This window comes from Asterias amurensis, chromosome 1, assembly GCF_032118995.1.
Source record: "Asterias amurensis chromosome 1, ASM3211899v1".
In the NCBI taxonomy this organism is placed as follows: domain Eukaryota; kingdom Metazoa; phylum Echinodermata; class Asteroidea; order Forcipulatida; family Asteriidae; genus Asterias; species Asterias amurensis.
Genome location: NC_092648.1, coordinates 1,680,851 through 1,702,519, shown reverse-complemented (window position 1 = coordinate 1,702,519; position 21,669 = coordinate 1,680,851). Strand labels below are relative to the sequence as shown.

General features: G+C 38.2%; 1 protein-coding gene across 2 annotated transcripts; it reads left to right on the top strand.

Annotated features, from left to right (window-relative positions):
• Nucleotides 1-337: 337 nt before the first annotated feature.
• On the top strand, nt 338-21,420 carry LOC139941948 (E3 ubiquitin-protein ligase synoviolin B-like). 2 transcript variants are annotated; one of them, XM_071938605.1, is made up of 14 exons: nt 338-545; nt 1,316-1,408; nt 3,112-3,264; nt 3,778-3,826; nt 4,332-4,435; nt 5,180-5,306; nt 6,489-6,588; nt 8,786-8,851; nt 9,690-9,931; nt 10,736-10,966; nt 12,914-13,018; nt 13,969-14,152; nt 14,903-15,123; nt 16,345-21,420. In XM_071938605.1, the coding sequence occupies exons 1-14, from the start codon at nt 417-419 to the stop codon at nt 16,491-16,493; spliced, it is 1,953 nt and encodes a 650-aa protein (XP_071794706.1). In that variant the 5' UTR covers nt 338-416; the 3' UTR covers nt 16,494-21,420. The 2 variants fall into 2 exon arrangements, with proteins under 2 accessions (XP_071794706.1, XP_071794698.1); XM_071938597.1 differs by having other exon boundaries at nt 12,911-13,018.
• Nucleotides 21,421-21,669: the final 249 nt, after the last annotated feature.

The window sequence follows — 21,669 nt, the reverse complement described above, 5'->3', positions numbered from 1 at the left end:
TGATAAAAATCTGTCAAAAAGTAACGACTCTGATGAGATCAGTAATGTTATCATAATAATATACTCTTCCTTGATCTTCTTTTTTGTTCTTTCTTTTTAAAGATTTTTTTTTCATTTCTCTGAAGAAGAAAATCAATAATCTTTTATGCACGCAGCAGTGGATCGAGCGCAACGCACAATGCGCGTCTCTCTGTTTTTTTTGTACACCGCTAAAGTGTAAGGGCGCCCCCTATTTTATGCTGATGTGTAGTTTTTTCATATCTGACCAACTGGTATTCGGCCTTCTATGCGTTATGAACGCATGTTATAGTGTGCCAGCGAGTTTTGATGTCAAAAATCTTATGTTGTCGTGTGAAAAATGAGGAAGGTCTACCGCTGAACACTGAACACTAAAACTGTCCTAAAAACAACCCAAAATGAGAGGGTTTTTACTCACAGCGGCCAGCTTTGGCCTAACAGCATCCGTTGTTGGTCATGCTTTCTTCCAGAAGAAACAGTTTTATCCCTCTGTGGTGTACTTAACCAAGTCAAACCCCAGCATGGCGGTAAGTTTTTTTGTAAAATAATTTTTCCTGTATAGTATAGTGTATTCTATTTATTTTGTCAGTTTGTAATTCCAAATAATTAATGAACTAGGCCTAATTGGAATTTTTTCAATGTCATTAACTTGTTGGGTACCTGGGTACTGTATTCAATGTTTTAGACTTCCTTTAGTTCTTAGGCCTTGAGCCTTAACGGCCTTTCTTGAAAATAACAAAGCTAATTCTATCATGGATTCAATTAGGCCTAAGTTATATTTATAAACTGATAAACAATAAATGTCGGCCTTTTATTTTTAATAAGGGAATAAAAAGGTAGCGACTTGTTCTTTTACAGCCATATAGAACCCGCAGGCGAGCCGAAGGCGAGGGCCAGCAATGCCTGTTTTGTAAGGCTAAGCAATGCCTGTTTTGTCAACTTAGAAAAAGGTCTCTTGGTTCTTGCGCACATGCCGGGTCGCGTATATAGGCCAGTGCACCCTCTAGTTCTATGGTGTAAACCGAGGCTGGAAGAACAAAATAATCTGGTTCCTATTTGCAAATGATTATTAGTATTTATTATTGTTATTCGGTTTGACTTTGAGGAACATGACCAAGTTGGCAAGATAGAGGCAGCATGATAAAGGTCTATAATATGCTACACTTTCAGTCGTCGGCTAGCTGTGCCAACATCCATGGCAGAGCTCTTGTCCTATTCAGCTTTTTCCAAAAAAAAGAATATAAATTGTAAGATAATAACTGACTGACTGATAGTATTTTGTTTGTTTTCAACTCAGGTGATTTACATGCAAGCCTTCGTCATGGTGATTTTAATGGGGAAACTTTTCAAAAAGGTGTTTTTTGGTCAACTGAGAGCTGCAGAAATGGAGGTGAGTTCATTTCAAATAACCTTTCATTCAATCATTGAACAAAAGTTTATTTGGACCTGCTCAGATGGCAAAATCGTAAATTTATCAGAGCTTACCATAACACTGATTCCCTTGCCACTATGTAAACATTCCTAAATAATTTTGTTTGCCTACTGACTCTCCTTTTTCCAGCATGTCACAGAAAACAAAGCTATTTTATTTTGTTAGGCCAAGTTTGCAATTAAAATACATACAGGTGTTTCCCAGCTCAGTAAAACATAACTTACAATTGAATTGTTTGTGAAATAGGTTAATTCTATATTCTGCATATTCTTGCATAACAAATATTCAAGGTCCTGAGGCATACATTTGATGCAATAAGTGTTTTCACTCGATTTAATTTCTGGAGGTAGTGAATTCATATTAACTTTGATTAAATTCACTGAGGAAACTATGTACAATTTGTGGCAAAGTGCAATTTAGCATCTTTCACTCACTCCAAAATAAATAAATTACTAGCGCACAGGATACAGGCCTGATACTTCACTGATGCAATGGAGGCGATTGCCTCCGTTGCCCCTTGTCATTGCCTTGGTGCCCTTAAAATACTCCAGTTGAAATTTACTATTTCCTCATAGGGTGCCCTTTGCCAAAGTGAAAATCCCTTGGTGCCCTTACCCTTTCAAAAAGGAAGCATACAACACTGAGGATACCTGCAGCAGTGCAGTGTACATTGTTGATTCCTTCAAAACCATTATTGGAACAATACCAAAGCAAGGTATGGGTGGGGGATGATCTCTACACCCCATAATTTGAAGGGTTATAACAGCGTCCGAACAGAACTTGTATTTAACAGGCATGCTGTTCTTTCCACTTAATCTGATATTCCATTTGTTCCTTTTCCTTGGGAAGGATTGTGATTGAATAGCCAGAAATGGCTATTTTACAGCCTATATTTTACAGCCTACCTGTATGCTTCGTTTTTGGAAGGGTAAGGGCACCGAGGCATTTTCTCCTTGGTAAAGGGCACCCTATGAGGAAGTTGTTAATTTTACTGAGAGCAGGCATGACCAGTGGGCATGGAGGCAACCACCTGAGTGCCTCCATGAAGTATCAGTCCTGCTTCACCATGTTTAAATGTTAGTCACCCCTTGTACAGTATACAATTGTTGCACGCTGTGTCATGACGGGATCCATGGCGTTTTGTACACCCAAGGGGGAAAATGGCACCGAGGCGAAGCCAGGACCCCAGTCACAGCGTGCAACAATTGTTTTGTTATACCTTGGTAACATTGTTATTCCTCTTCTTGAAGTTCTGTTGTCATCTTCAAACATTATTAAGACGGAGCAATGCATAGTTTAATCATGGTTTAATAAGCAAACAAACAGTTCAAAAAAGAAACAAATCTTTACCTGTTCCCTCGAACCCGCGTGTGTTTCTTACAGCGCTGGAAATCGACCAACGGTGGGAACGATCAGTGAAGTACACTGGTGTACATCACTTTTTATGTTACCCGGCGCGCTGTGCATTACGCGTAGCGGGCATTTTTAGCCATGATACATGCGTATTTGTTGCACGGCACGTGATTGGTTCTCGACCAATCAAACTTCACAATTTGTGCAGAGGTAGGGCCCTATAACAATTGTACTTGATAAACCATTTTCTATGACCAAATATCATGCATGCTGTTACCGATTTGTTTTCTTTTCTCTTTGAATGCTAGCACCTGATTGAGCGCTCCTGGTACGCAGTGACAGAAACCTGTTTGGCTTTTACAGTATTCAGAGATGACTTCAGTCCTAAATTTGTTGCAATGTTTACCTTTCTACTCTTCTTAAAATGTTTCCATTGGCTGGCAGAAGACCGGGTAGATTATGTAAGTATTTGAATAATTTGTCATTGTCTGACAGTTTTGCAACACCTGTCTTTATATTTATGAATATTTTGCCATCATCCGGGTAATATGATATTTTTAGTGCTATAATCAAGCAACTGGAATTACTGTTTATTTGTGATGACAGTTTCACGTCGATCTTGTGGCAGCAAAAGGTTGGTCTATTTTAACTGGTCTATTATAGGTGCACTATAGGACCCTGCCAAGTTACAATGTATGACGCAGACCCTCTCCTCTGTTCTTTGTATGAATTGTAAAATTTCAGTTGTCATTGTGAATATTGAGATGTTTTTGTTTGTTTCTATAGACACTGTGTTTTTGGAATTGAAACCCTTATTATTACCAAATCCTTAAAAAAGACTCTTCTAGTTATGAAAATAAAAACTCAAACAGTAAGCATAAAATCAGCCGTTAAGCAGCTCATGGAAATTGGCCCCTCACTCTTGCTAAATAGCTTTAACTTATGTTTTTTGTTCCACATGTTTTATTCTCTAGATGGAAAGGAGTCCAGTTATTTCGTGGTTGTTTCATATTCGTGTAATAGGTGAGTGCCAGATAAAAAGTGCTTGAAACAGGTACTTTGGGTTTCCATTGATTCCCTGTTTGGGTGACTATGGTTTAAATCAAGGTAAAGACATACCCTAACAGGTATATATATTTAGGTGACAGCAGGTTTGTAAACCTTAGCATTTCAGGCTTGTATGCTTCGTTTTTAAAAAGGCAAGGGCACCAAGGCATGTTCTCCTACAAAAGTAAGTGGCACCCTATGGGGAAAGTGAAAATTTATACAGGAGCATCTCATGGGCACCAAGACCATGACCAGGGGGCATGGAGGCAGTCACCTTTGTTGCCTCCGTGAAGTATCAGGCCTGACATTTGAACAGTGAATTCCAATTGTGAAAATAAATTAAAATTGCTTTGATTGATTTTTTAAGGTAACGCAGTGTTCTGTTGTCAGTTGTACATTTCATCTCTCTTAATTTGATTTGAATTGAAAACAATTATTACAGAATAACACAATTCAAATGTTTTTATCATTATTACAACAGGCCTTTTAGGTGTTCTTGCAGCCTTAGATGTGGCATTTATGAATTATGCCTATCATAGTACGTTAACTAAAGGAGCTTCTGTACAGTTGGTGTTTGGGTTTGAGGTGAGAACTAGTTTGAACTTTCAGCGTTTGAACTTTCAGCATATTTAAAAAGCTCAGGTGTGAAAATCCTTGGAAGCAATGAGGCACTGACTTGTCATTGCCCTGGTGCCCCTGGTCATTACCTTGATGGGAGGTTACATGGCATTCATTGTTCAGGCAATTTTGGAGGGCAATTCTATGGGGAACTTTTGAGGGGGCACCAAGGCAAAGACCAGGGCAAGAGAAGCCTTGTCATCCATGTCATTCCAGGCTGGTTTCTGTTTCACAGGGTTGCATGTTGCGTTTAACAAGAGGTTACTTTCATACTGGGCTGCAAATGTTCTAAGAATTTACTGTAAATACAATAGTAAACTTGCAGGTAAATGTTTTACAACCATGTATTAATAGTAATAGTAATAATAATTAGCATTTATAAAGCGCTATCTATCTAGAAAACTAGCCCGAGGAGCTGAAGAGGAAAAGAAACCAAACAAAGAAATTTATACAAAGAAAAGGATCAAAAGAGTGCCTAATTAAGTGATTTAGGAAACAAATAGGTTTTCAGTTGCAATTTAAATGTGTCCAAGGATGAAGCTGTGCAAATGCCTATTGGTAGAGTATTTAAAGAGGAACATTCTAGAGTATTCAATCTCTTTTGTAGGAGTGTTGGCTCTGAAAAGAGCCGGTGGAAATGTTCTGTTTATAATTTGTCCTCCCGTTGCAGTCAACAGAGTATTTGACACATTTTATTTGTTTTCCTTACAGTACGCAATTTTGTTTACCATCATTCTCAACATATCATTCAAGTACATACTGCATACAATTGATCTTCAGAGTGAGAACCCATGGGAGAGTAAAGCAGTCTATATGCTCTACACCGATCTCATTATGAGTAAGTTATAAATACTCCTCATTTTTTTGTAGGTGTCTCTGTCCTTGTGTTTTATCGGGCTGATCATCCATATTAATGCAGTCGATGCGGAGCATCGGATGATGGCCCTCCTAACATAGTGGTCTTCCATTGCTGTATGCAGCTCCTCTAGTTGCAGGCCAGAGTCCAGGCACTTTTTTTTTAATAAGAGTTCTTTAATGTACATTACATAGCACATGGTACCTATGGCTTTACGTCCCATCCGAAGGACGAAACACTACTTGTTAAGTGCCTTGCTGAAGTAGAAAGACCAGGACTTAAACCCAAACTCTGATCAGAAACACAAGAATTTGAGTTTGATGCACTTGTCCGCTCGGCTACTTCAGGCAAAACCATTTACCTTTAGCCAATTGTTGTGCTTCCTATGGGGGCCCTTCAATGGCTACCACCATTACTATCTATATAGAGTGTCGTGGCCGAGCGAATAAGAGCACCGAACTCAAGCTCTGGTGCCTCTGTTCAGCAAAGTGTGGGTCCGAATCCCGGTCTTGACACTTGTGTCCCTGACGAGACACTTAACCATAATTGCTTCTCCCCAACCAGGGGTAATTGGGTACCTGTGAGGGCAGAGTTGGTTCTTGTGATTGATTTAGCCAAGTAGCACATATTAATGTTGCACAGGCTGCATACTCCCCACCAGGGAGCTGATATGGTTTAAGGAGTTTATTAAGGCCCAGTGACCAGGTGTGATAATGTGAAAAAACAGGTTTTTATTATTATTATTATTATTATTATTATTATTATTATTATTATTATTATTATTATTATTATTATTATTATTATTTATAACAAGGATGCATTGGATAGATTTTTTATTCTATTTTTTTCTGAGGGGGAAAGAGGGGTCATTACCAAAGTATGACCATACCTTTAAGTTTAAGCAGCTCTGTGAAATTGTGGCGTTAGTTTTATTCTTGTTATCAAGGTAGTCAACTAACAGGCCTGATACTTCACGGAGGCAACGGAGGCGATTGCCTCCGTTGCCCCTTGTCATTGCCTTGGTGCCCTTGAAATGCTCCAGTAGAAATTTACAATTATCCTCATAGGGTGCCCTTTGCCAAAGAGAATATGCCTTGGTGCCCTTGCCCTTTCAAAAACGAAGCATACAGCCCTGAACTAATACTGATTCTTTTCATCCTGCAGGTTTTGTGAAGGTCATGCTTTACACAGTGTTTCTTGCCATTATGATCAAAGTACATACGTTCCCACTCTTTGCCATCCGACCAATGTATCTAGCCATGAGGTGAGTAGTCTATTTAATATCCCTTCATGGTAGTCCCTAGGATACAAACCTTAAATTGCCTTCATGTTACCTAGTGCTGGGCGAATAGTGAAATTTTGTTATTCGGATACCTCTGGCCAACTATCCGAAATTAACCGGATATTCGAATAGTTTTTCTCGCCGCTAGAGGGCGCTATTAAAAACAAATTTAAAAAAATATTAAAAAAAATATTTTTTTTTGTCGCTAGAGGGCGCTGTTCGTTTGTGAATGAGATCTTCTGGGCGGATTGATATTAGTTTTAGACAGTGTCACTCGGTTCATTCATAAAAATGACCGGATCTAATTTAAAGATGGCGATTTGCTTTTTCTTTTGATCGTGGATGACTCTACGTGAAGGAAAACTTTTGTAATCTTTGAACAAATTACGTCAGAAATGTCATTGTTTTAACTCTTCACGGAGGTGAGCATAGTTAAATACTTAATTTATGCTGTTTTATGCTGTCTTAATAGAAGTTTCATTAGGATTCAGACAAAACATTCATGTCAGTTGTCGCCCGACGTCTGCGGATATTCGGATATTAAAGAATATCCGGTTACTTTGTTGTAATTACAGAACTATCCGGTTTATAAATAGCTATTCGCGCCCTATGCGGATATCCGGTTAAGAAAAAAAAGGCATTCGCGGTTACGGATAGGAAAACCTATTCGCCATTAACCGGATATTCGAATAATTCGCCCAGGCCTAATGTTACCGAGTTACTGAGACAATTCATCTCACGGATTATTTTACTAGGACACTGTGGAATCTTGCACATTCTTTTGACTGCCTTTTGGGTTGTTTTTTATTCTTTTTAATACCTTGCCCATTCTTTGATATTTATCCACCCAATGTCATGAATGTTTTTGCTTTTCTTACCCTATTTGTCTTTTTTTCCTTCTAATTGTTTTAGTCTTTTCCGCATGACTGTTTGTATACCATGTGTTGTATTTGTTTGCAAATCTGGCAACATTTACCTTTGCATTATCAACCCTATCCCTGCGATATACAACAAAACGCAACAAATGTGCTGTATTTGGTCGCAATATTACATATTTATGCAGCCAAATCAAATCCCATACTCTGTATCACTATGCTGTTTCTACATGGCCTTGATGGTCCATGTGTCATCCCAGTCTCCAGAAAACTCCAATGCATACTGAGTGCATTTATACATTGATTATAATGCTAAATATCTCCTTGATTGATGTTAAGTTGTGAATTTGTGCAGCTCCGTAGACCTATTGATAATAGATTTGTTATTGAACTTGCATATTTTCTTGTACTTTTCATCGCTTATTGAACTTGCATATTTTCTTGTACTTTCTTGTGATTTTAATATTTGTTATACTTTCATATTTGCTTGTGGAAAAGAGTTTATTGAATTTGCGTACTTCCTTGTACTTTCTTGTGATTTTAATATTTGTTATATTTTGGTATTTTCTTGCGGTACTATGTTTTTCAGCGATGCTTTAATTTAGGACCCCTTTCTGGGCTATTATTTGATAGTTCTGTGCAGTTCATTCTTTCTATTGTATTGATTGTAATGCTAAATGTCTTCCTGATTGTTGTACAGATATAAATTATTGACCTATCCATAACAAATTTGTTATTGAACTTAGTATATTTTCTTGTGATTTCAATATTTTTCATATTATCATATTTTCTTATGCCATGATATTTGTCAGTGCTTTATCTTGATGCTTTAATTAAGGACCCCTTTTTGGGGCTATCCTTTGATACATTTTGTCTTTCTTTTTACTACTTTTGTACTTATGTCCATTTTAGTCCTCCTTTAATCCTGTGTATTGTTGCCATGCTCTTGCTGTGTTTTATCTGCCTAAATTGAAATCAAATCAAGATATATGAACATAAGTCCCTTCTTAAGCTGCTGTATTTAGTCGCAAAAAGCAGCCAAATAAAATCATGATCTGTTGCACTATGCTGCATTTAGCAGGTTTCTATATGGCCTTGGCATGTATGGGCCGTCCCCAGCAAACTCCAATGCATATTGGTGCATTAAACGGAGAGTACATACAAAGTGCCAAGACTGGCAATGGATTTCTCTGTTACATGTTGCTGCATTTAGCAGGGTTATCTTTTCAAACTTGATCTTGATTCAGACTTTTGTGTATCTGTTTGGTGATAAAAATATATGTTTTTGATTTATCTTTGATCAGGTCATTTAAGAAAGCAGTGAATGATGTGATAATGTCAAGACGAGCCATTAGAAACATGAACACTCTGTAAGTATAGGATTTGTAACACTTGTGTCCTTGAGCAAGATACTTTACTATAATTGCTTCTCTTCACCCAGGGGTATAAATGGGAACCTGTGAGGGTAGAGGTTGATATTGTGAGTGAAAAGCCTTCTGAGCGCCACAGTAGCTCAGGGCTATATACTCCCCAAGGAGCTGAGAAACATTAAAGGGATGTTATTGGCCCAATGACCAGGGCACTAATGTAAAGTGCATTTAGTGGTTATTGTGAAATGCGCTATATACGTAAGAGTTTGTTATTATTATTATTATATTAACTATACCAGATGTAGGCTTGGGAACCTTTGTTGTAATGAATCACAGAAAGTATCACATAAATATTTAAAAATACTGTACCATAAGGTCAAGGTGAAATATAGACTTTCAATTTCACAAGGCGAAATCTTATATTCTGCCGCAATGCATAAACACAATGCATTCAATGTTTGTTTTATATACAAAATAGCAGATCATGAATTTACACAAAAAATACACAATTTCAAGGAGGATTTATATGTGAATAATTTATCTTTCCATTTTAAAACAAATGCATTTTCTAACCCAAAGTGCCCAATTCAAAGGCAACCTACCTCTTCAACAAGAATTATGTTGATGGTGTAAACTCATTTTATTGAGTAGATGTTCGTTTTGCATTCGAGGTAAAGAAAATAGTTTGTTTTTACCCTTACACTTATGTGCATTAAGTACTGTACACTGGTACTTTCCTGAGTTCTGTGAAAAAAATCTACATACAAATCACTCTGTTGGGATTTGAACCCAAGACCTTTGCAGAGAGCAGCTGATTACTCAATGATTTTCCTCCTAGATATCCTGATGCAACACCTGAGGATCTGGCGTCTTCAGACAATGTTTGCATCATCTGTAGAGAAGAGATGGTGACAGGTTGTAAGAAGCTTCCGTGTAACCACATCTTCCATACCTCTTGTCTGCGCTCGTGGTTCCAGCGTCAGCAGACGTGTCCAACATGTCGCATGGATGTACTCAGGGCACCTGTTGTTGTGGTGAGAGGGCAGCAGAATCAACAGCAGCAGCAGCAACAGCAGCAAGGTAAGAGCGACATGAGGACAGACAGACGGTCTGCACTGCAATTCTTCTTTCGTAAAAGTATAGTCCATTATCTGGCGTATTATGTACAGTGGTAGTTGAGTGCATTCGAGGGTGTGGATACACAGTGCAGGTGGCTGAACAGTTAACATAGAGTGTAGCTAAAAACAGCTCAGGCTGACTTTGCGGTGGACTGAATGTACACCCTGCTCAAAACTAGCAAGAGTTGTACAGTTGATCAGGTCTACCGGGAGATTGTTCCATATCCTAATGCTATAAGGAAAGAATGACTGTTGGTAGACCCCTGTCCTGGTGAATGGTATTATGTATTTGTTAGAATGGCCCCTCAGAGAAACTGTGCATGGTGTCAGATATGTGTGGGGGACGTCAACCAGGTTGTTCACAATCCTGTACATCCTGTACAATTCAAACAAATATGCTAATCACAAAAGCTTGATTAAAGCCCAAATTCATACATTTTGCGAATGTAAATGCGAAGTGAATTTTGACGCCACGGAGCTTTTTTTTTCGCAGGAGGCAAACACAAGTCATCTGATGCAAATTTGTTGTCAAAATGCATATCGTGTTCGCGCTCAACAGGGCTTTAGACAGTTAAACACTGAGGGCGCATTTGGGTTTCCAAATGTTTAATGGTTTGGATATATGTATTATTGTATTTTTGTGTGAACTTTCCAAATGAGTTATGATGAATAACATACAATAAATATAGAGTGAACAGTTCTGCAATGGTGCGTTTTACATCTGTTGAGTGTTGATATTCATAGATCTTTCTTTATTGTTTTTCAGCACCTGCAATGATACCACCATTCCCTGGCTATCCATTCTGGATGCCCCCTTATCAACCCGGAGCCAATTTCCCTCAACAGCAACAGCAACAGCAGCAACTTCAACAAGCAGCTGCAGCAGCAGCAGCAGCGGGTGGACTACCTCCACAGCCACCCCAGGGTGCAGCTGCAGCCGCTCCCGGACAGGAGGGTGGTGCTGCTAATACAACCCCATCCACTACACAACCAGCTGGTGAGTAACAACTCTCATGCCTACAGTCCCAACCAAATCTCGTTGGGTCCCCCTGCCCCTTTTTAATGTTGGTTCTCCATGTTGCATGGTCTTCTTCTGCGTTCCAGTCAATATTGAGCAGGGGGATGGGGCAGAAATTTCATGCTAAGCAAATTTGTGTGTTAGCAGCTCTATGAAATTGGACCCTCATGAACACATTTGAAAATCTCTGGGGTGTGTTTTGGCGGTCGTAACCAATAACCGGTTCTGTTGAGTTGCCAATTGGTTAATCACTGGCTGATGACCGACACAGTAATTGGTTACGACAGCCAAAACGCACCCTGATTATGAAAACTTTTTCCCTGTTATACATACATTGATTGTAATGCTAAATGTCTCCCTGATTGTTGTACAGATGTAAATTTGTGCAGCTTTCAAGACGTATGCATAAAAGATTTGTTATTGAACTTGCATATTTTCGTGTACTTTCTTATGTTATTGAACTTGCACATTTTCTGGCACTTTCTTATGTTATTGAACTTGCATATTTTCTGGTACTTTCTTGTGTTATTGAACTTGCATATTTTCTGGTACTTTCTTGTGTTATTGAACTTTCAACATGCATATTTTGTGGTACTTTTCAGTTCTTATTGAACTGGCATATTTTCTTATACTTTCCTGTCATATTGAACTTGCATATTTTCTTGTACTTTCTTGTGATATTGAACTTGCATATTTTCTTGTACTTTTCATATCTTATTGAACTTGCAAATATTTTCTTGTACTTTTCATATCTTATTGAACTTGCAAATATTTTCTTGTACTTTTCATATGTTATTGAACTTGCAAATATTTTCTTGTACTTTTCATATCTTATTGAACTTGCAAATATTTTCTGGTACTTTCTTGTGTTATTGAACTTGCATATTTTCTTGTACTTTCTTGTGTTATTGAACTTGCATATTTTCTTGTTCTTTTTGGTGTAATTGAACTTGCACATTTCTGGTACTTTCCTGTGTTATTGAACTTGAATATTTTCTTGTACTCTCTGGTCATTTCAATACTTGTTATATTTTCTTGTGCCAGATACTTTTCAGTGCTTTGTCTTGATGCGTTTAACTAAGTACCCTTTCTGGGGTTATCCTCTGATAATTGTGTGCATTTTTTTCTATATTGTTTACTCTGACAATTTTGTGCATTTTTTCTCTCTGTTGTTTACTACTTTTGTGTTTATTTCCATAAACTGTTCATTCCTCCTTTGTAACATTGATCAATCAACAAACTATTATGTGCCCTTTACTTTACTTCCCTTGTGTTTATAACTTTCTGCTTTCTTAATATGCTCTGCTTGAATTTTGTATTGTTTTCAAAGTGTATGTTTCTCAAGTATTTATAGCCATGACCAAGGAACTTTAGCACAATGTCTCCCCTCCCCCTTTGGGTGGGGTATAAAGCCTCTAGTCCTGTGTGTTGTTTAGAGCAGGGCCTTAACCTTTTTTTTTCTTGCAAGATTGTGTCACACTACCTTGTAAACTCTTACAAGTTGCTATTTTAGTCTCATATTGCAAACAAAGTCTACCTCTTATTCATGTGTTTGTTAGATGCCCATAGATAAAACACTTGTTATATCATTATTAATTTTTAAATGAGTATCATATTATTATTATTATTAAGTTAATATTTTGTATTAGTTTTCCAGGGTTTTGTAAAAAAATTGATATTTTATATCAGTAATGATTTGTACTGTGTTTTAAAAACAAATTTTCAGTGGTTGACTTTCAATTAACCGTTTATTTATAATATTATAATATAACCATTATTTATAATATTAGTAACATTGATAATAGTATTAGTAGTAATATTGTTATTAATAGTTGGCCTAATAATAATTCGTTAACAAGTTAGTTAGGAAGTTATCCACATTACTAAATGAACATAACATTATACCTTCCTATGATTTATCAGCAGGTGGAGCTAATGCTAGTGCCCCAACTAGCCCCTTCACGCCCTCATCGGTGCCCCCGATGCCCTTCATGATGCCCCCTCCGCCGTTCTTCATGATGCCTCCATTTAGTGAGTCTTTGTAATGTATCAAATCTGTCTTTTGATTCAGTCCTGATACCTTGTTGTTTGAAGGGTACAACAGTTTTTTATTTAGAAAGGGGGGATCTATGATTGAGGGAAGGTTTAGTATCAATAGTTAACCTGGGCATGGACCAGGGGTCATTTTCACAAAGATCGAAACGGCAACTGTGACTAGAGCTACAGCTAGATCGCGTCTGCTATTCTTTAACACTGGCAGACACGCTGATCTAGCCGTAGCTGTAGCCAAAGTCGCGGTTTCAATCTTTGTGAAATTGACCCCTGGTCCATGCCCTTAGGACTAGTTGTTCTAACTTAAGACTAGTTCCAGGACTTGTTAAAATCTTAAGACTAGTCTTAAGTTAGGGTTACTCATCCTACTAGTTTAATCCACCCATGGGGAATGACTGGAACATTATAAGGCTACTAAGGTAATTACTGGGAACCACATCTCAAGGGGCACCTGGAACATTTCAAATAGCACCAAGGCAATAGACCGGGCATGACTGGAACATTTCATAGGGCACCAAGGCAATGTCCATGGGATTGAACTTGCAGGCCTGGGCGATTTGTCTGAATTCAGTAGTATAACGAAAACTAGGATAACAGATCTAACAGATAACAATTATCGGACTACTGTTTCAAATCTAATTGGTTCTCTTTACACATTTTGTTTGAGAGGAATTTTGTGTGAGAAAATCGAATTTGCCTTTGCAAACAACTTACCAACCAAATGGACCGATGTTATAAATGCGAAAATTTTTTAATGGCCTGACGTTTTTACCCTAGCAGATTTAGCATTCGAGAAAGACTCTGCTAGGGTTGAAACGTCAAGCTGTTAACTATTTTTTGCAGGACTTTTGTGTACGAATATAACATCTTCCGCTACCCGTTCTTAACACCATTTGCTTATTGTTCATCTCTGAACTGTCTTTCTACAGCCACCCCTCCCCCTATGCCACCACCAGACTTTGCTGGTCTGACCGATGAGGAGCTACGTGCCATGGAGGGTTCAGAGAGACAACACTTGGAGGCTAGGATAGAGTGTCTGCGTGGGATCCACGCTCTGCTGGATGCAGCCATGGTGCAGATTCAACAGTACACTAGTGCCTTTGGGGAGTTCAGGTACACTTAACATCTTCAAGTTAAACTGGGCTCAATAGACATGATAGACCGTATTGAATATCCCTTTTGTTGCTATAAAAGTGGCCATAATGTAGAGCAGGCTGTATGCGCATCTAAATGCGTACGTCAATGAAGGATGCAGCACGCAGCGTTCCTGGTTTGATTTCTATGGCACACGTACGCACACGCTCACAGACGCCATGTTGTGGGACAGGTGTTTGAATGGTAACGTCATATTCGATGCGGTCTATTTCACAGAGCTGCAAAAATGAGCTAAGCACAAACAGAAGTATGCTTACCAGAGTATGGTTACCAGCCAAAATACTGTGCCACATGTACCATATCTGACTGGTATTCCTGCTTATTTTTGCTAAGCAGGAATTTCAGGAAGCATCTATATGAAATTGTGGCCAGCTACACTTGTGCTTTTGGGGAGTTCATGTACATTTAACTTCTTTGCGTACAACTGGACCCAGTTTCATGGAGCTGCAAAAAATAAGCTAAGCACAAACAGAATTATGTTTACCAGAGTAAGGTTACCAGCCAAAATACCATGCCACATGCACCATTTCTGGCTGGTATCCTGCTTATTTCTGCTAATAAGCACGGATTTGTAAAGCAGCTCTATGAAAATGTGGCCAGTTACAGTTTTTGCCATGCTTTTAAGACTCTTACATAACCTTACATTCTTAATGACACAATAAAAAACTAGACCTTTACCAAGAACTTTTTAAATCATTTTGTTTGCAGTGCGAACGTCCCTCCACCACCCCCACCTGCCAGTCTCTATGGCTTCACCCAACCTACTGCAACCTCCCCTGTAACAAGCACAACACCCACAACCCTATCCACAACTGAAGCAGACATTACAAGTACGACACAAAATGCAGATTCAGGGGCCATCCCTAAAAAGACATCTACACCATCAAGCCCAGAACCACTTTTAAAGAAAGAAAAAGACTCCTCAGCTGGTAAGAATTTATCAATTATCTGATTATTGTATTTGACTGGGGAAGGGCGGGGCACAGAAGATTTGAGTTAAGATTACAAGTGTGCTTTTCACCTAAAACTTATGTGTTTTAAAACCAGTCAATTTTTCTCAATGAAATGCTGTTTTTGATGATTTTGCATACAAGTATGCTTGAATTTAGTCTAATATAGTTTTAATATCCATGATGCGTTATCCATTGTTGAAATGCATTGTCAGTCTACACTATCTTTTAGATGAAAACTCATCTGTGTCAACCATGTTCTTTGTGATGGTGTTAAAAGAGTTTTATTTCAAAACCCATTTTGCATTTTTGTGATGATCTGGACACTGGGTCGGCTGTAGAGGTTGTTTTGACAATCTTTATTATTTGTATGTAGGGTCTGTGCAGCCGCCCACCTGTGTTCTAGATTTATTGTATATTTTGCTGACTTTATCTGCTTGTATCTTTTGTTGTTGTTTACCTTTCATTTCATGGAGGCTTTGTTTACAATACCCAAATAATTGTTGTTGATTTTCTAAGTGAGCCTGAAAATCTGTTTGTAGCTGTGAAATAGTTCTAAATTGCATTTGCTATGTGTTACATAAAGTACAATCTTTTTAATACCTTAATCTCTTATTAATGCATGTGCTATATCCGTGTCTTGTTTTTTAAAGGTTAACCTTGATCATGTTCTTGCATTTGTAAAGATGATATTGATCATGTGTAACTTGTGCTGTTTAAACTATCAACTGTGTTTTTAAATTTGTAAATGCTGTAACCACTGTGCAATTCAACCTTCGGGATAAACTATAAATATAATGATAATAATAACAATTTTAAATGATTATCTTTCTTGGTGTAACTTGTACCATTGACTGTGTATTTTTGAGCTTTTAACTTGCTGTAACCACTGTACAATTCAGCCTCCATGTTGCAATATGGCGAATGATCTAATAATAATAATAGTGATAATAATAATAGTATTAAAAATAATTTTGGTTTTACACTTACACCTATGTGTGTTAGCACTGTATACTCAGTACTTTCCCGAGCAATATGCCTGTGATTTTTTTACACAGAACTCAGGAAAGTCCTGAGTATACAGTGCTAACACAGTGGCAAAAGGGTAAAAACACAAAGTAATATTCTTTATCTCGATGCAAATTTAACATCTTGTAATATCAATAATAGTAATAATGAATGATTATCTTTCTTTCTCAGACCTGACCACATTGGACGGTGCCTCTGGCTTCACGCCCTCCACCGAGGGAGAACTTATCCCAGAATTTAAGGAGGAAGATGGACCAGAGGAAAATGACCGTGGTGAAATTAGGAAACGGAGATTACAACGTCTTGAAAGTTCCCCGTGAATAAAAACCATTCCAAGGAAATGCTAGGACTATTTCAATGTTTTCGTCTTGGGGGTGGGGGGGGGGCGTTGGTGGATGTAAGGTGGTGACTTTTTTTTTTTTTTAATTAATTTAGTTTGTGCGCGATTTAGGTTTGGATTTTCTTGCAGGGGATTTTGTGTGTGGTGCGTAGACTTTGAGAAATACCGTCTCATAAAGTATAATTAAGAATTATGCTATGAGACGCTTTTCTCAATCTTCACCACTACTAGAAGTGATAATAGTATCATGTTTTCTGTCATAATTGGTTGTGACATCACCGCTGGTCTGTACAGTCACAACATGACCCCTGTCTGTCCATCCCATCTGAAGGTCGTTAAGTTATCAGTGATGTACACTGTATCCGGCTTTGTCTACTAAGTGATATATAATTAGGGGATATTGGGATTGGGGGTCAGGGTCTCGTCTGGCCCTTCATCATGTAATACTAATAAAGAGTTGTAATTCCCACATATCCACTCTGCTGGGTGTTAAAAGTGCAGTGACCCCAGATACCCATTTCCCCTCTTCCCTGCCACTGCAATCTCATTGATACTGCCAGTGATTTTGATTCACGCATCATCAGTGAGAAAGTCAAAGGGGATTTACGTGTAAATGCCAGGGTTTCATGAATCCTTAAAAAACTTTATCTTCAAGTACGCGCTAATCCTCCAATCAGATTCACAGAATGGAGTGGTGATAAAAACCTATATTGCACGGCTAATATCACTACCATGCGTCTTGTGTGATCTATGTCACGCACCAATTTTGCTTGAAGATAAATACGATAAATTCGGCCTCGCTTTATTTTTCCGTATTCCACTCGCGCTTGTGTGATAACTTATAATGTAGTGACATTTGACCTGATGGCCTTTGGCCTGATGACCTTTGGCTTGATGAATTTTGGCTTAATGAAATTTGGTCTGATGAACTTTAGCCTGGTGACCTTTGACTTGATGACCTTTGGCCTGTTGACCTTTGGTCTGTGGAATGATGGTAAACACATCCCCAAATTTCAAGTATTTTTTACTTTTGCTTAGATCTGTGATGAATAACGGCTAAATAGCATGTGCACAACTCTTGCTAGAAAGAAAGCTGTGTTATGCTGCAATTTTTGACTGACCAATCTATTAAAGCGAGGTAGCTTTTGTGATGGGGCTGATAGCGTATTTATCTTTTATTTCAATTTTGTGTGATCTTAAAATACATTTAAAGGGTCACACATTTGGGTTTTCTTTGTTTACTGTCAATCATGTTCTTACAGGTTTCATTAAGTTCAGCATGGTAACAGATTAGTTTTTATGACACCCTTTACAAATATTCTGCCTTTTCATTGGTTTAGAATGTGTCACATGATATGTCTTAGTTTGAATAAATGGCGGCTGTGTGATGGTGCATCGTTTGCCGTGTATTAGTGCATCGTTTGCCATGTGATAGTCCGATGACTATCACACGGCGTGCAGTTCCCAGACATCTTTTTACCCACCTCAAACCCAATCAGTTGTGCATTGGGAAAATTGGGAACGCTCTGGGGATCACCTCGGGAGTCATAATTTTAACCATAGCATTCGAAGCAGTCAATATTTGTATGATTGGTACTAGGTACTAGGTACTATTCTTTATCCTGATGCAAATTTCTATCTACATGTATTAGGTACTAGGTTTTTTTCATCTTACACAACGCTTAATATCATAAACTTATGGTTTGAAGAAATTCGTGGTTAGGTAAAAAGGACTCTCTATTTACCTCAATCCTGTTTAGTTTTTTTCTGTAAACCCATGTTAAAAGAATAAAAAAAAAAAAAAATTATGAAGGTACATGTAGTTTAAAAAACCCCATAATAAATTTAAAAATATCAAGTAAAAGACCCTTAAAGGAAATGACAGTAAATTATAAATTATTTGGGGTCGTATGGTTTTGGTGGGATTCCTTGCTATCATGTCACAGGTTGAATGGCTTCTTACTGGCACCCCTAAACAAAGATATTGACAGTACATGTATATAAAAGGGAGACTGCCAACATTAGGGCTGGAGCGCCTGCACAATAAATGTGGAGGTCGATGGAGTACAAACCCTACTGTTCTCAATTTGTCTTTGTTCAACCTAAAATTAGATAGTAAACTTCCACTTTGATCTCTTAAGGTGAACATTTTAGGGAAGCAAATATCATTAAGGTAATATAAATGATCACATGTTCTACTGAAACTAATGTTAGTTTCAAGGGGTTAAGAAATGCAGACCAAATAGAAATATCCAGTTATTAAAAGTGTTTTGTGTCTTCCCACACCAGTGGCTTTAGTAACTCGACACATAGTGAAATGTGTAAATGTATGTACAGAGCATTCACAGCATGATAAGTGGATGGTTTGAATGGTCAGACAGTAGGAGGGTTGACTGTGTACTGTGCAGATGCATTCACTGCATGATGCCATATTGCAGGCTGGCATACATGTAGGTTATCTATCACTCAAAACCACAGTGGATGGTTCGAATGGTCAGACCGTAGGAGGGTTGACTGTGTACTGTGCAGATGCATTCACTGCATGATACCATATTGCAGGCTGGCATACATGTAGGTTATCTATCACTCAAAACCACAGTGGATGGTTCGAATGGTCAGACCGTAGGAGGGTTGACTGTGTACTGTGTAGATGCATTCACTGCATGATACCATATTGCAGGCTGGCATACTAGTAGGTTATCTATCACTCAAAACCACAGTGGATGGTTCGAATGGTCAGACAGTAGGAGGGTTGACTGTGTACTGTGTAGATGCATTCGCTGCATGATACCATATTGCAGGCTGGCATACATGTAGGTTATCTATCACTCAAAACCACAGTGGATGGTTCGAATGGTCAGACAGTTGGAGGGTTAACTGCATACTGTGTTGATGCATTCACCACATGGTATCATATATTGTAGGCTGGCATAGTTCGTTAACAGTGCCAGCCACCAACCAAGGTCATTAACACGAAGTGAAGACCGGGTCCGAACACTGTTATTCCCATTAATAAATACTTTTTTTAACGAATTAAATGGCTAAAATTGTCAAAATTTTGTGACTTTTCTCTATGTGATATTTCCAGACATGTTCAGGGGCCATGTTTGAGCTTTTGATGGTTCCCATCTCTTTCGTACATTACTCACATTACTGATCTTTGAGACCAGTGACTCTTATAAATAATAGTCTGTTCAGCGCCTTCACTGGGGTCAAAGGAGGCAAGTGATTGGACGATAGCCGTTCTTTGTGCATTAAAACGCGCGCATGAGCTCAGCACCCATGTAGCATGTCGCTGTAAACAAGACCATATGGACAAATGAGTTTATACGCGCGCACCTGTTACCTCAAAATTGATACATTTTCAGTGCGTACGCGCAAGTACGCGAAGTTGCAATGAAACTAACATGAAAATAAAAAGCATGTGATACAGTGTAACGTGCAAGTGTTACACAATGTACATGTATGCTGAATTAGGGGACACTTAATCACTATTTTCCAAAGCCGGTCTTTATACCGCCCGTTAATACATCCCCATGTGACCGGGTTTTGACCAATCAGAGACTTGAAACCTTCCAAGGTATTTATTAATATCATTTATAACACACAGTGGGTCATATTGAATGGTCACACAGTAGGAAGGTTGATTGCGTACTGTTTGTGTAGATTCACCAGATGATATTATTGCAAGATAGCATAGCTTATATATCACTCAAAACCACAGTGGATTATATTGAATGGTCACACAGTAGGAGGGTTGATTGTGTACTGTTTGTGTAGATTCACCACATGATATTATTGCAAGATAGCATAGCTTATATATCACTCAAAACCACAGTGGATGATATTGAATGGTCAGACAGTAGGAGGGTTGACTGTGTACTGTGTATATTTATTCACCACAAGGCCGACAAAGTTGATTTATCATTCAAACCCACAGTGGATAATATTGAATGGTCAGACAGTAGGAGGGTTGACTGTACTGTGTAGATGCATTCACCACATGACATTACAATAATGGCATAGTTTATCACTCAAACTACAATGAATGGTTTAAATGGTCAGACAGTAGGAGGGTTGACTCTGTACTGTGTAGATTTGTTCACTACAAGGCAGACAAAATTGATTTATCATTCAAAACCACAGTGGATGATATTGAATGGTCAGACAGTAGGAGGGTTGTCTGTAAGTGCAAATTCAAAATCACAGAGGGTTGACTATGTACATGTACTGTGTAAACTGCTCAACCTTCTTTCGCACTTGCCCGATTCAAATTGTAAGCAGTGACTTACCAAAGCTGTATACCATCTGTAGGAAGGAAGCATTTGATTAAGAGCCTTTGTTTCAACTCTTTAGTTAAAGGTCTGGTTTAAATAATTCAATTTGCCCGGGTGTAACTCTTTCCCTGTTTCTTATTTCCGTTGTAAGCATTTCTCTACCGTGCAAACTGAGTTTCAAATTTAATCTATGGTATCAACTTATTACGGCATGTATATAAGACGAATATTTAAATTATATAAACATTTAAAACTTAGTACTTTGTTCTTCATTTTTATTTTTGTTTTATTTTTAACTTGCTCGTATAATATTATTATTAAACATCAACCCAACTTTAGTTTTGGTTTCTGTATGGGTTTGTTGTTTCCTGTCTGTGTAGTTCGAACGCTTTAACGCCGACTTGAACGATGTTAAATACTTTGTATCTGCGGTAACATTACATGGTACTTCTTTGGAAATGTGTTTTGTTTCATACCTACGAAAAACATGTAAAGAGTGACGTCATTCTCGAGTGATTTGAATAGTTTATGAATTATAATTATGTGTGAGGCATAGTGAGGTATCAATATATTTGGTTCGCGGTAAAACACCATGTGTATCTACTTGCCGAGTAGAGTTTGTTCTTAGAGAACTGTCTTGCTATATTCTACTGCCGCGGAGTAGATTTATCGGATTTTTGAAAAGAACTGTGGCAGTCCTTTTTGACAACTGCCTAGGCGGAAGGTAGAACATCGGCCGGGACTAATACTTAAGCTTATATGATCGCTGTTAACCTCACTGCTGCAGAGTGAGTTCTTAACTGGTCTCAACGTTTCGACTAGCTTGCTCTAGTCACCGCCAGGACACTGAATTGTCAGATCTGTCATATAAGGACTTCC

Excerpts from the sequence above, each read along its gene's own strand:
- LOC139941948 (XM_071938597.1), top strand. The coding sequence starts at position 417 with ATGAGAGGGTTTTTACTCACAGCGGCCAGCTTTGGCCTAACAGCATCC. Across the intron at positions 4,436-5,179 it reads AGTTGGTGTTTGGGTTTGAG|TACGCAATTTTGTTTACCAT; the intron begins GTGAGAACTAGT and ends TTTTCCTTACAG. Across the intron at positions 9,932-10,735 it reads GCAGCAGCAACAGCAGCAAG|CACCTGCAATGATACCACCA; the intron begins GTAAGAGCGACA and ends ATTGTTTTTCAG.